The following is a 14,033-nucleotide window of genomic DNA, read 5'->3' on the forward strand; positions in this document are numbered from 1 at the left end:
AATCCGACATCGCGCATTTGTTGGACAGTTTTTAACCACTTCAGCCCCGGAGGATTTGGTTGGCCAAAGACCGAGCCACTTTTTGCGATTCGGCACCGATTCATTTTAACTGACAATTGCGCGGTCGTGTGACGTGGCTTCCGAACAAAATTTACATCCTTTTTTCCCCACAAATAGAGCTTTCTTTTGGTGGTATTTGATCACCTCTGCGGTTTTTATTTTTTGCGCTATAAACAAAAATAGAGCGACAATTTTGAAGGAAAAAAACACTATTTTTTACTTTTTGCTACAATAATAATCCCCAAAAATATGTAAAACATATTTTTTTTTTTCTCAGTTTAGGCCGATACGTATTCTTCTACATATTTTTGGGAAAAAAAATCACAAGCGTTTGGTTTGCGCAAAAGTTATAGCGTTTACAAAATAGGGGATTGACATTTTTTTTTTTTTACTAGTAATGGCGGTGATCTGCATTTTTGACACCATTTTGGGACCATTGTCATTTTTACAGTGAACAGTGCTATAAAAATGCACTGATTACTGTAAAAATTACACTGGCAGGGAAGGGGTTAACCTGTAGGGGGCGCTGAAGCTATTAAGTGTGATTCTAACTGTTAGGGGGCGTGGCTTGCCATGGCACGTCGCTGATCGCCGCTCCCGATGGGAGGGAACAGATGATCAGTGACATGTCACTAGGAAGAACGGTGAGATGAGTTTACACTGACATCTCCCCGTTCTTTGGCTCCGGGACACCGGCGGACATGGAGTCCGCGGGTCCCGAGCTCGCGACAGGGTCGCGAGTGCACACGAAGGCAAATTAAAGGACGTGTAATTACGCCCATTCTGTCGGCGTAAAAAAGTCATGCGGCGGTCGGCAAGCGGTTAAAGCCTGCGACCCCCACATTTCTTGTCGGAAAATCCGACAACAATTGTCCGATTAAAGCACACAAACGGTTGGATTATCCAACAAAACCCTTCCATCACACATTTGTTGTCGGAAAATCAGATTGTGTGTACGGGCCTTTAGATGAACACGTCCCGGCCTAATTTTGGGTGGGTGGGCTCTGAGCGGGTATATAGAATACACATGCATAGGATCTATGTGGCCAAATCTGTCACATGTCTGAGCAGATCTAGATCGGTGTAGCAGAAGTTTGCACTGTGTTGACATGAGGGAGAGAGAGATGGAGGTATATGGAGAGAGAGAGATGGAGGCAGAGAGCGAGATGGAGGGATATGGAGATGGTTGGAGGGAGGGATATGGAGAGAGAGATGGAGGGAGGTATATGGAGAGAGAGAGATGGAGGCAGAGAGCGAGATGGAGGGATATGGAGATGGTTGGAGAGAGAGATGGAGGGAGGGATATGGAGAGAGAGATGGAGGGAGGTATATGGAGAGAGAGATGGAGGGAGGTATATGGAGAGAGAGAGAGATGGAGGCAGAGAGCGAGATGGAGGGATATGGAGATGGTTGGAGAGAGAGATGGAGGGAGGGATATGGAGAGAGAGATGGAGGGAGGGATATGGAGAGAGAGATGGAGGGATATGGAGGGAGAGATGGAGGATATGAAGAGAGAACTTTTTTTTGGGGGGGGGGGGGGGGGGATCCTGACATTGTTCCAAACCACAGACAGATATGTAATGGAGGTGGCTGCATGTTTGGCATCAGATGGACCAATCTTATGGCATAATACACTGAAGATGGGCCTTTGGTCACAATGCCAGGTGACCTCCTCCACAGGCTTATTTCTATAGATCTTGCACCCACTTTTATATATGATCTGATTTCCAGGTGAACCGTAGTACTGCACTCCTGAAAAGCTTGTCTGCGGAGAGCGAGAGGTGGGAGAAAACCAGCGAAACCTTCAAAAACCAGATGTCCACCATTGCTGGCGACTGTCTGCTCTCCGCGGCGTTTATCGCCTACGCTGGATACTTCGACCAGCAGATGAGGCAGAACTTGTTCACCACCTGGTCTCATCATTTGCAGCAAGCCAACATCCAGGTAATCTACTCTACTCCGCCTTTTCTTGCTTGAAGGGTTGCTAAAGGTTTGTTTTTCCTCCACACTTTCTCTATACGTTTTTCGACACTTGATTCTCCTCTTCTGGGGTCCCTCTGTGACGCTGGTAGTTCCTCCTCTTCTCGAGTGACGCACTGGAGAAACGTTCTCCTTTGGGACACCCGCACGGGCGTACTGCAGAGTCATTCTTCTGCGTCTATTGATGTGGAAATCGGAACTCAGCCCCGCCCCCTTGGTGCCCATGTCATTGGATTTGTTTGACATCAGTGGGAGCCAATGGCGCCGCTGCTATTAATCTATCTAATCGGGACACCAGCTAGATCTGGTGTGCTCGTCCTTGGAGAAGAAAGACTGGGTTTTAGGCAAGTAAAACGGGGGCACGGGGGGGCTGCAGCAAGAGGGGAATGTTGTTCACCTCAATGCATTCAGGGGAAAATCCATGAGCGTTTCCAACCCCCTTTTTAAAATCTGGTGTTGCAGAAAAGAAGATTTTCATTTGTTTTTGGCCAGATTCACGCCTCATTTTTACACCATGGTACCAGATTCCATGAATGGTGAGCCTTGTAGTACCAATGATTTTTGGATGACGAGCTATTGGACTTTCATTGTTTAACATCAGACACAGAAATCCACTCTGGGCCATATTCTCAGTAGAGTTACGACGGAGTATCTCAGGAAACTCCGTCATCTCTCTTTTTTGGCCCGCGTACCTATGCGAGTGATTCCTAAAATCATTTTCGCATAGATACGCTGAAGATCCGACATGTGTAAGTCACTTACACTATTTTTAGCCCGGTGCATGTGCAGTTTCGATCGAAACGGGGGCGCACTTAATTTAAATATAAGCCGCCCCCTTTGAAATACGCGGGGATACGCCGGGCCTTTTACACTACGCCTCCGCAAACTACGCCTCCGCAAACTACGGAGCAAGTGCTTGAGGAATACGGCACTTGCTCCAGTAAGTTGCGGCAGCGTAGTGTAAATAGCTTACGCGATACCGCCGCAGAAAGTACGAGAATATGGCCCTCTGTGTTGGTGTTGTGCTAAAAAAAAAGTACAGGTAAGCTTTCTTTTCTTTCCACTTTTTCTTTTCCTTTCTCTTTCTTTTTTCTTTTTTTCTTTCTTCCTTTCCTTCTTTCTTTTCTTTCTTTCTTTCTTTCTTTCTTTCTTTCTTTCTTTCTTTCTTTCTTTATTTCTTTCTTTTTCTCAGTACGATGAGACTATTCAAAATTATTGGGTCGGCACACTGCAACACATTTAATGTGCGATAGAATAATTTAAATACCAGAATGATCTGAATCTGCTTTACCAGCTTTTACCGTGCCCCCTTTTTACTTACTGTTTTTTGTTTTTTGTCCACAGTTCCGCACAGATATTGCCAGAACAGAATATCTGTCCAATGCAGATGAAAGGCTTCGCTGGCAGGCCAGCTCCTTACCTGCGGATGACCTGTGTACAGAGAACGCCATCATGCTGAAACGATTCAACAGGTACATCTCTTCTATTCAATAATTAAAGGGCTAATCACTTCGGGGGTCTTATTTGTTATGGTTTTGATAGATTCAGGTATGCTGTGTGTGTGTGTGTGTGTGTGTGTGTGTTTATATATTCATATAAATAATAATACATACACATGCACACACACACACACACACACCAGAAGGTAAAGCCAATGTGAGATCAGATGCCACAATCCTGTGTGTGTGTTCCAGGTATCCTCTGATCATCGACCCGTCGGGCCAGGCAACAGAGTTCATCATGAACGAATACAAGGACCGCAAGATCACCCGCACAAGCTTCCTGGATGACGCCTTCAGAAAGAACTTGGAAAGCGCTCTGCGTTTTGGAAACCCGCTACTTGTCCAGGTGAGGTCTGATCTCTCAAACTGAACCAAGGGGTCCTCCAAATGGTCCAATTCCATCCTTCTCCTGGTTGTGACGGTTGTCGGCTTTTCTTGTACCGAATGGTGAAATGTAATCACACCGGAGCTGTTTAGTGTGGTAATATATTCAGCCCAGTCTGCCTGTAATATTACAACGTATTCCCAGCGCTCGCGTTCCTGTAGAATGGTCAGGGCCGGTGCTACTATTAGGTAAACTAGGCAGTCACCTAGGGCTCACTGCTGCCTAGGGGCGCCCGGCCACTGGTTTCCCTCCACGTCTGCAGCATGTAACGAACTCGATACGACTGGTAGTGTAATTGGAGGTGCAGCACTGGAGCCAGCGGAAGCAGAGCCGATGCTTTCTGTATAGCAATGCCTTCTGTCACATGGGCAGGGCAAAGGCTGTGGAGTCAGGGGTGGCAAAATGAGGTTTCACCTAGGCTGTCAAAAATCCTTGCACCAGCCCTGAGACTGGCTGTGCATATAAATGGGTGCTCAAGCAACCACCGGCTGGAACCGTGAATAGTCAGAGTGGGAGGATGTCACCGGCACGCCATGGATCTCCACAACGGGTCCAAAGCTTTATTCAGCAATCACATCATTGCAGCAAAAATATCAATGCATCAGATCCTCGCAGGACCCCTTTATTGGGCATGGTCAGATGAAAAAGGGGTCCTTCAAGGCCTTGACATGTTTGCTGCAACGATGCAATCGCTGAATAAAGCTTTGGATCCATTGTGGAGATCCATGGTGTGCTGGTGACACTTTTGCTTGGTCTGGTGTAATGTCACTACAGGTGGGGGGGGGTACATGACTGGACTTGAACAAAGTGATTTGACTGAGGCTGGCTATCAGTTACCCCTAAAGACTAAGAACTGCTAATGGCGGAAAGGAAGTCCTGCGGGGTCAGCTAAATGTATGTGTAGTTCTACTTCCTACTAGACATGTGCACTGCCAAAAATGTGTTCCTTTTTTTTTTTTTTGCATTTTTTTTTTTTTTCTTGTAAATTCTGAAGTTCAAAAATCCGAAAAAATTTGGATTTTGGAATTTTCAAAATTTAAGTATTCCGAACTTTCGAAACCACCTTGAGTTTTTCGGGCACTAAACGAATTGCACATGTCTGCTTCCTACTACTTCTTGGGATTTGATGCTTTGTAACTTTTATTTTATATTTTCCCCCTTTTTAGGATGTTGAAAGCTACGATCCAATCCTGAACCCCGTCCTGAACCGCGAGGTTCGTAGAACTGGTGGCAGAGTGTTGATCACACTGGGAGATCAGGACATTGACTTGTCCCCATCCTTTGTAATATTCCTCTCCACCAGAGACCCCACGGTAAGTACCTCTTATACACAGGTGGGTTCTAAGAAATGACACCTTGAATGGCGCCCTTCCCCCCCCATGCTTACTGTTATTTATCCATTTCTATATAGGTGGAATTCCCGCCAGATCTTTGCTCCCGTGTGACATTTGTCAACTTCACCGTGACTCGCAGCAGTCTGCAGAGCCAGTGTCTGAACGAGGTCCTGAAGGCAGAACGACCCGATGTGGATGAGAAGCGATCGGATCTCCTTAAACTTCAAGGTGAGCTCAGGCTCGTCCTGGTTGAGTGAAGCGGGACGTATCGGTTCCATTCACACGTGTGCGACTTGTCATGCCTCTATGGACATCAAAGTCGCATGACAAGCCATTCCCCATGTTTTCCAATGATAACCATTCATAAATGCGCAACTTAAAGTTGCGACTTTAAAGTAGTTCATGCAACTTAACCACTTCCATACCGGGCCAATTCTGGCACTCCTCTCTTGCATGTAAAAATATTTTTTTTCTTTTTCCTTTTTTTTTTTGCTAGAAAATTACTCAGAACCCCCAAACATATTTATATTTTCATATATACCGTATTTTTCACACCACAAGACGCACCTAGGTTTTAGAGGAGGAGAAACAAGAAGAAAAAATTCTGAACCAAATGGTATACTAAAATATTTTCCAGTGCCCAGGCGATGCAGAGTGACCGCGGCCCATAGGCGATGCAGAGTGACCGCGGCCCATAGGCGATGCAGAGTGACCGCGGCCCATAGGCGATGCAGAGTGACCGCGGCCCATAGGCGATGCAGAGTGACCGCGGCCCATAGGCGATGCAGAGTGACCGCGGCCCATAGGCGATGCAGAGTGACCGCGGCCCATAGGCAATGCAGAGTGACCGCGGCCCATAGGCAATGCACAGTGACCGCGGCCACAAACGCAGCCTTTTCCTCATGTTATCACTTCCGCCTTCCTCTGCCTCAGGAACCAGCCGGAAGATCGCCTGGCGCGCACGGGGGGTTTGGGAGTCTGTAATCCGCTCTCCTGCCTCTTCCGGCGGGGGGCGTTGCCAGCGGGGGGGGGGCGGTGCCTGTCATCTATTCGCACCATAAGACGCAGGGACATTCCCCCCCCCCCCCCCCCAGAAAAAACTGCGGCTTATAGTCCGACAGCAAAGGGTACATAACACAGCAGGGGATAGCTCTCTGGGGTGTTGGGGACAAGGAGGGGCAGAGACTGTAACCGTTACATTTCCATGCAGGGAGAGGGAAATAACTGTCTTCTTACTTTCCAGGTGAGTTCCAGCTCCGCCTGAGACAGCTGGAGAAATCTCTTCTTCAGGCTCTCAACGAGGTGAAAGGTCGCATACTGGACGATGACACCATCATCACCACTCTGGAGAACCTGAAGAAGGAGGCGGCCGAGGTCACCCGCAAAGTGCAGGAGACGGACATCATCATGAAGGAGGTGGAGACTGTGTCCCAGCAGTACCTACCCCTCTCCACCGCCTGCAGCAGCATCTACTTCACCATGGAATCCCTCAAACAGGTGAGGAGCTCTGACCGTCTCCTTGTATGACGGAGAGTCGCATGTGGGGTGCGGGGAGGACGGCGGGGTTTTAGTATTGCAAGTCCAGCAACACATGTACAGTTTTCATTGAAAGTAACTTTGTGACACGACAACGCGTTTTCTGTTCTGTATTTTGATGATTGCATGTTGATCATGAACAAAGTGCAATATGCAGAATAAAAAAAAAATCTAAAATTCCAATAAAGTGCGATTGTGCAAAACAAGTCCAATGTGTAGTACAGGGATCTGTCAGGAACATCCATACAATGACAAATTAACTGATAAAGGTTGATCTTTGTAACCACGATTTAGAAGTGACTGCGTCTTCCTCTACCACCACCTGTCACACATCCTACCCACCAAATCGCCATGACACCCATTACAGGTAGTCAAGATACGCAAGACGAGCAACCAATGGCGCCGGTCCCTCCAGACTCAGATCGTGCCGTCACCACTTCAAACACCCGTGGAGTAATGTAGAAAAGAAACAAACAAGCTTCCATGGTGAAGCACATCACGATCATTTATTTTAAAAGGATTAAAACTAGGGTTGTCCCGATACCGAGTATTTGCGGGATACCTAAATAGAATACTTGAAAAACTCCCACCCAAACCCCCCCCCCCCCCCCCCCCCCGCAACGAATGCCGCCGCCGACCCCGTCGCATACCGCAACAACGCCGCCGCATGGGTTAAACAGCGTGCGGGGAATATCACAGCTTTAATTTGAATAGCTGTAGTATTCCCGCTGCGCCGCGTATAGACACTCCCCCTTGCTCGGGATCTGTCCAAGGGGGAGTGTCTATACGCGGCGCAGCGGGAATACTACAGCTATTCAAATGAAAGCTGTGATGTTCCCCGCACGCTGTTTAACCCATGCGGCGGCGGCATCAAGGTATGGGGGGACATGGCTGCAATATGTGGGGGGACATGGCTGCAATATGTGGGGGGACATGGCTGCAATATGTGGGGGGACATGGCTGCAATATGTGGGGGGACATGGCTGCAATATGTGGGGGGACATGGCTGCAATATGTGGGGGGACATGGCTGCAATATGTGGGGGGACATGGCTGCAATATGTGGGGGGACATGGCTGCAATATGTGGGGGGACATGGCTGCATATGTGGGGGGACATGGCTGCATATGTGGGGGGATATGGCTGCATATGGGGACACATTTAAAAAAAAAGGATCGGTACTCGTACTCGGTCCTAAAAAAGTGGTATCGGGACAACCCTAATTAAAACCATAACATACATTGGTACAAACAATTCAAGAAGCGGGGACGCCGTATCGCTTCAGCTGCGTTCCAGCAAAGAGCGGAAGTGACGTATCGCGTTCATTGCATCCGACGGGTGGAAGACTTTCGGAGCCCTGAAGACTCTTTCGGAGCCCTGAAGACTCTTTCGGAGCCCTGAAGACTCTTTCGGGGGCCGGAAGACTCTTTCTTTCGGGGGCCGGAAGACTCTTTGTTTCGGGGGCCGGAAGACTCTTTGTTTCGGGGGCCGGAAGACTCTTTGTTTCGGGGGCCGGAAGACTCTTTGTTTCGGGGGCCGGAAGACTCTTTGTTTCGGGGGCCGGAAGACTCTTTGTTTCGGGGGCCGGAAGACTCTTTCTTTCGGGGCCCGGAAGACTCTTTCTTTCGGGGGCCGGAAGACTCTTTGTTTCGGAGCCCGGAAGACTCTTCAGGGAAAAGGAACCTTTTAGATCTGCTTTGCCCATGAATGATCCACCAAGTGTTGTGATTTAATAGTACTTGTTTCCTTGGTTGTAGATCCACTTCCTGTACCAGTACTCCTTGCAATTCTTCCTGGACATCTACCACACTGTGCTCTATGAGAACGCCAACCTCAAAGGTATCACCGATCACACTCAGCGTCTGTCTGTCATCACCAAAGACCTCTTCCAGGTACAGTGACCCCCCCCCCCCCCCCATGATGGTATAAGATGCAGATTATCATCCTCTGATGGATGAGATCCCTGATCCCCCGCTGTACAGAACATAAATCGGTGACCCTTCCACGTTCTTATTTTCCAGGTGGCCTTCAACAGGGTGGCCCGAGGAATGTTGCATCAGGACCACATCACCTTTGCCATGCTTCTGGCCAGGATTAAGCTGAAGGGAACTATTGGGTAAGGTGTTTTATTTTTTTGTCTTTTTTTTTTCTTCTTTGCAGGTTGGGATAATTTTGACACCCCGAATGAAAGCTGAACTCCGGCTTTTGATCTACTTTACAGCCAAATCAACGATGTCCCTCACCAACATGTGAGGCCACTGTTTAAAGTGTAGGTGAGGCTACATCCAGCATACCGCACGGTGTTCCAGGTTGGAGCCGAGACTTCTCGTCTCTCATATCCGGAACACCCTAGAGTCTGGTGCTCAGCCATTCAGAGAAAGTGATGTATACAGAGAGGCGGGATGATGTCACAACCTCAGCCATTCAGAGAAAGTGATGTATACAGAGGTGGGATGATGTCACAACCTCGGCCATTCAGAGAAAGTGATGTATACAGAGAGGCGGGATGATGTCACAACCTCGGCCATTCAGAGAAAGTGATGTATACAGAGAGGCGGGATGATGTCACAACCTCAGCCATTCAGAGAAAGTGATTTATACAGAGAGGCGGGATGATGTCACAACCTCGGCCATTCAGAGAAAGTGATTTATACAGAGAGGCGGAATGATGTCACAACCTCAGCCATTCAGAGAAAGTGATGTATACAGAGAGGCGGGATGATGTCACAACCTCAGCCATTCAGAGAAAGTGATGTATACAGAGAGGCGGGATGATGTCACAACCTCAGCCATTCAGAGAAAGTGATGTATAGAGAGAGGCGGGATGATGTCACAACCTCAGCCATTCAGAGAAAGTGATGTATACAGAGAGGCGGGATGATGTCACAACCTCAGCCATTCAGAGAAAGTGATTTATACAGAGAGGCGGGATGATGTCACAACCTCGGCCATTCAGGGAAAGTGATGTATAGAGAGGCGGAATGATGTCACAACCTCGGCCATTCAGAGAAAGTGATGTATACAGAGAGGCGGGATGATGTCACAACCTCAGCCATACAGAGAAAGTGATGTATACAGAGAGGCGGGATGATGTCACAACCTCAGCCATTCAGAGAAAGTGATGTATACAGAGAGGCGGGATGATGTCACAACCTCAGCCAATTGGAGGAAGTTTTGCTAGAATTCATTGCTTTCTCTGGCTGAGCACCAATCGGACTCGTCTGTGTTTTGGGTAGGAGACAAAGTCTCGGCTCCATCTCGGAACACCGTGCAATATGCTAGCTTTAGCCTCAGCTACACTTTACACCGCACATCCAGCGCCCTCGCATATTGGTGAGGGACATCAAGCTGGAGTTCAGCTTCACATCGGATCACCTTCCGTCTTGCACGGTCCTGTCCTGAATTTGATAACTCGGATCTCGCTGCACACTGTGAGCTCCTCTCAGCGAAGCGCCCCGCAGGCGCTGTGATGTCTTCAGGAAGTGTAGTTTTTATAGACGGCCGCACTGCTGTTGTAGTAATCCTTTTTCTATTTGTGTTCATTTCAGGGAGCCGACCTATGATCAGGAGTTCCAGCACTTCCTCAGGGGAAGAGAGATCGTCCTCAGTTCCTCCTCTGTGCCAAAAGTCAGCGGGCTGACGGAGGAGCAGGTGGAAGGCATGGTGAGACTCTCCAATCTGCCGGCCTTCAGGGATCTTCTAGCCAAGGTGGAAGCTGATGATGTGAGTATACTTGTGTCCTCCTCCTGTGTGCAGACAGATGTCTACCTCCTACGTTTCCCACCGCAGAGTCATCCGCATTGAGGACTTACCTTTTTTCTTTCCTTTTCCAGCAATTCTGCATCTGGCTTGAGAGCAGCTCTCCGGAGCAGACGGTGCCGTACCTGTGGAGTGAAGAGAAGCCCGCTAGTAAGTGTCCATCATTCATGGGGGGAGGGGGGGACACCACACGGGTCTTATCCTCAACCATTACCTGTGTGCCTGATAAAGGGGTGCAGATTGCTCTGAAAATTGTTTGGGTTTTTTTCCTTTTTCAAAAAACATTTTGAATTTTGGTGTGCTGCTTTTATAATTGAACCAAAAAGTTCTGTACTGTACTTCTGCCCCCCCACCCCCTTTTTTCACCCCAGAAACGGGGACGAGCTCCAGCCGCTGTCTTGGGTCCTCATTGGCTACCACTGCTGTCAATCAAATCCAGTGATGGAGGGGGGGAAAATCCAAGTCCGAGTCCTGCTGTCTGCGTCAATGGATGCAGCAGCAGGACTTGGGAGCGCACCCACACGAGTGCCCCCCATTGGAAAGCGGCTCTCCAGGGGGGCACTTGATAAGGAGAAGCCGGGGGGGGGGGGGGCAGAAAAGAGGATCTGGGCCACTCTGTGCAAAACCCTTACACGGAGGTAAGTATCACTTGTTTAACCACTTGAGGACCAGCTCATGTACATACACGTTGGCACTTTAAAGATGGATATCTCGGTAACGGTAGCAGCTGCTGCCACAACCGAGATATTCATATTTTCCGCGGCCGGTCCTGTAAACTATATTGGTGGCCTCCGTGGTGGATTTGCCGCAAGATCACCATTATCGGCGGCGGGAGAGGGCGCCCCCCCCCCCCTCCCGCCGCTTACCGGAGGCGATCGAGTCCTTCACGCTGCTGTGTGTGCATACGAGTGAGGGCAAGATGGCCCCCACCCGTCTCCATACCATAGCAGGGCGGAAGCGACGTCAAAACGTCACTTTGGCCCATGCTTCTTAAAGGCACTTTGTCATTTAAAAAACATTTTTTTTTTTTTGCATTTTAGTGTAAATATGAGATGTGACGTCTTTTTGACCCCCAGATCTCATATATAAGAGGACCTGTCATGCTTTTTTCTATTAAGTGATGTTAACATTCCTTGTAATGGGAATGAAAGGGACCCATTTAAAAAAAAAAAAAAACTGTAAAAATAAAACCAATTAAAATAAATAAGAAAACAAAAGAAAAATGTTTTAAAGTGCCCCGTCCCGACGAGCTCGCGCGCAGAAGCGAACGCATACGTGAGCAGCGCCCGCATATGACAACGGTGTTCAAACCGCACAAGTGAGGTGTCGCCGCGATCGTTGGAGCGAGAGCAATAATTCTAGCCCTAGACCTACTCTGTAACTCAAAAGATGCAACCTATAGAATTTTCTTAAACGTTGCCTATGGAGATTGTTAAGGGTAAAAGTTTGACTGCATTCCACGAGCGGGCGCAATTATGAAGCGTGACGTGTTGGGATCCTTTTACTCGGCGTAACAATTGGGCTAACTTTACTGTGTGTGTGTGTGTGTGGGGTTTTTTTTTTTTTTTTTTTTATTAAAAAAAAGTGTGCTTTTTTCCAAAACAAGTGCGCTTGTAAGACCGCTGCGCAAATACGGTGTGACAAAGTATTGCAATGACGGCCATTTTATTCTCTAGGGTGTTAATTTTTTTTATATAATATATATATATATATAAAATGTTTGGGGGTTCTAAGTAATTTTCTAGCAAAAAAAAACTTTTAAACTTGTAAACACAGAGTCTGAAAAACAGGCTCGGTCCTTAAGTGGTTAAAAAAAAACAAAAAAAAACATGTTGCAATCACTTTAAAGGTTATGGCTGTGTGATTGCGCCAAATGACAAAGTAATGAGTATTAAAAAGAAATTACATTTAATCATTTAAAATTAAAGTTTGTTGCTTTGATATTTTCAGCACCTATCGGTCAAGACGTCCACCGCTTGCTCCTCACCCAAGCCTTCCGTCCGGACCGCCTTCTGGCCATGGCTCATGTCTTTGTCGCCACCATCCTGGGAGAATCCTTCATGTCGGTCATTGATCAGCCGTTGGATTTGGCGTTTATCGTGGATACCGAGGTAATGAGCCGTTTAAAAAAAATATATATATATATCAATTTATATTCCCAATAAAAGCAGTGAATGTAAGACTTTGCTGATTGATGGTTCTGTAGTAGAAATGATTTGTGTGATTTCCTCAGGTGAAGCCCAGCACTCCGGTACTGATGTGCTCCGTTCCCGGCTATGACGCCAGCGGTCGCGTGGAAGATCTGGCGGCAGAACAGAACACCCAGATCACAAATATAGCCATTGGTATGTCCTGTTTTCTCTCTGCACATGGACTGTTACTGTTTTGCTGGTGTAATAATAAAAAAAAAATCTCGACCTCCTGAAATTCCTCGACCGCGTCACTTCCGGTGCGGCTATGTCAGCAAACGGCTGTTCGCGGGGCTTTACCGCGCATTCGACTTCACCGCTGCTTTATTGCGCATGCGCGGATGCAATTTTCGGGTCCATAAAATTTATAGACCTGAGCAAGTGGGCGATTTTGTTTAAACTAGTCATCGGCAGCACCGCTCCGAACGCCCCCTAGGCTGTGCTTTCTACTAACCCGTACCCAAGGAAAGAGGGAGGTGGAGCGGTGCTTGGTGAGGAGGGCAGGCCCTGTGCATTGCACTGTGGGGACCATCCCACTCTCCGCTCTATCTCCCCCTCCTACTTTCCTTTGGTACGGGTTAGTAGAAAGAACAGGTTGGGGGCGGGGCTGCACGTGGTGCTGACGAGTTTAAACAAATTGCCGCTCCGCCCACTTGTTCAGGTCTAGAATTTTTTTCTGGACCCTGAAAATTGCACCCACGCATGCGTAATAAAGCGGCTGTAAAGTCGCGCATGCGTGGCAACGCCCCACGAACAGCTGTTTGCCGACGTATCCGCACCGGAAGTGACGCGGTCAAGACTTTTTTTTTCTCTTCAGTTAATGGACGGACACAGCAGCATCTTGACCTTGGGGTATTATCCTCCTTTCTAGGAGATTGACTAGGCAAAAAAACAGCATGTTAAGTGTTAAAACACATCACACAGTACAGTACCTCCTAGGGGGCGGTTCCCCCGGGTACATCCCCCTTCTCTCTGCATCTGCAGCCTCAGTTTTTTTTCTGCCTAGCACAGGAGAATGACATGGCTCCTCTGGGCCCATGTGGCCTGGGGATTTTTTTTTGTAATTTTCTTGCTTTTTCTGCATTTTTTTTTTTAGAACACCAAATCTTTTCCTAATGGTATTTGATTTTTTTTATTCACTTCCAGGCTCTGCAGAAGGATTCAGCCAAGCGGAGAAAGCCATCAACACAGCTGTGAAGTCTGGAAGGTTGGTTCTAATGAGATTTTAGGCATTGCAGAATCCTCCGTCCCGTTCAGACCTCACACTCTCCTCACTCCTCCGGCTCTGG

At 47.9% G+C, this 14,033-nt stretch overlaps 1 protein-coding gene across 2 annotated transcripts in view; it reads left to right on the forward strand.

The window, feature by feature from the left end:
* Positions 1–14,033, forward strand: part of DYNC1H1 (dynein cytoplasmic 1 heavy chain 1) — a 121,050-nt gene that overhangs the window by 86,682 nt on the left and 20,335 nt on the right. For both annotated transcript variants that reach the window (XM_040332865.1, XM_040332866.1), the window contains exons 55-67: positions 1,792–2,004; positions 3,385–3,512; positions 3,735–3,888; positions 5,094–5,240; positions 5,339–5,489; positions 6,505–6,758; positions 8,554–8,688; positions 8,818–8,912; positions 10,345–10,519; positions 10,630–10,705; positions 12,506–12,666; positions 12,789–12,900; positions 13,891–13,951. In XM_040332865.1, the coding sequence (XP_040188799.1) occupies positions 1,792–2,004; positions 3,385–3,512; positions 3,735–3,888; positions 5,094–5,240; positions 5,339–5,489; positions 6,505–6,758; positions 8,554–8,688; positions 8,818–8,912; positions 10,345–10,519; positions 10,630–10,705; positions 12,506–12,666; positions 12,789–12,900; positions 13,891–13,951 (1,862 nt within the window). The remainder of the gene's footprint in view (positions 1–1,791; positions 2,005–3,384; positions 3,513–3,734; positions 3,889–5,093; positions 5,241–5,338; positions 5,490–6,504; positions 6,759–8,553; positions 8,689–8,817; positions 8,913–10,344; positions 10,520–10,629; positions 10,706–12,505; positions 12,667–12,788; positions 12,901–13,890; positions 13,952–14,033) is intronic.

This window comes from Rana temporaria, chromosome 13 (genome assembly GCF_905171775.1).
Source record: "Rana temporaria chromosome 13, aRanTem1.1, whole genome shotgun sequence".
NCBI lineage: Eukaryota > Metazoa > Chordata > Amphibia > Anura > Ranidae > Rana > Rana temporaria.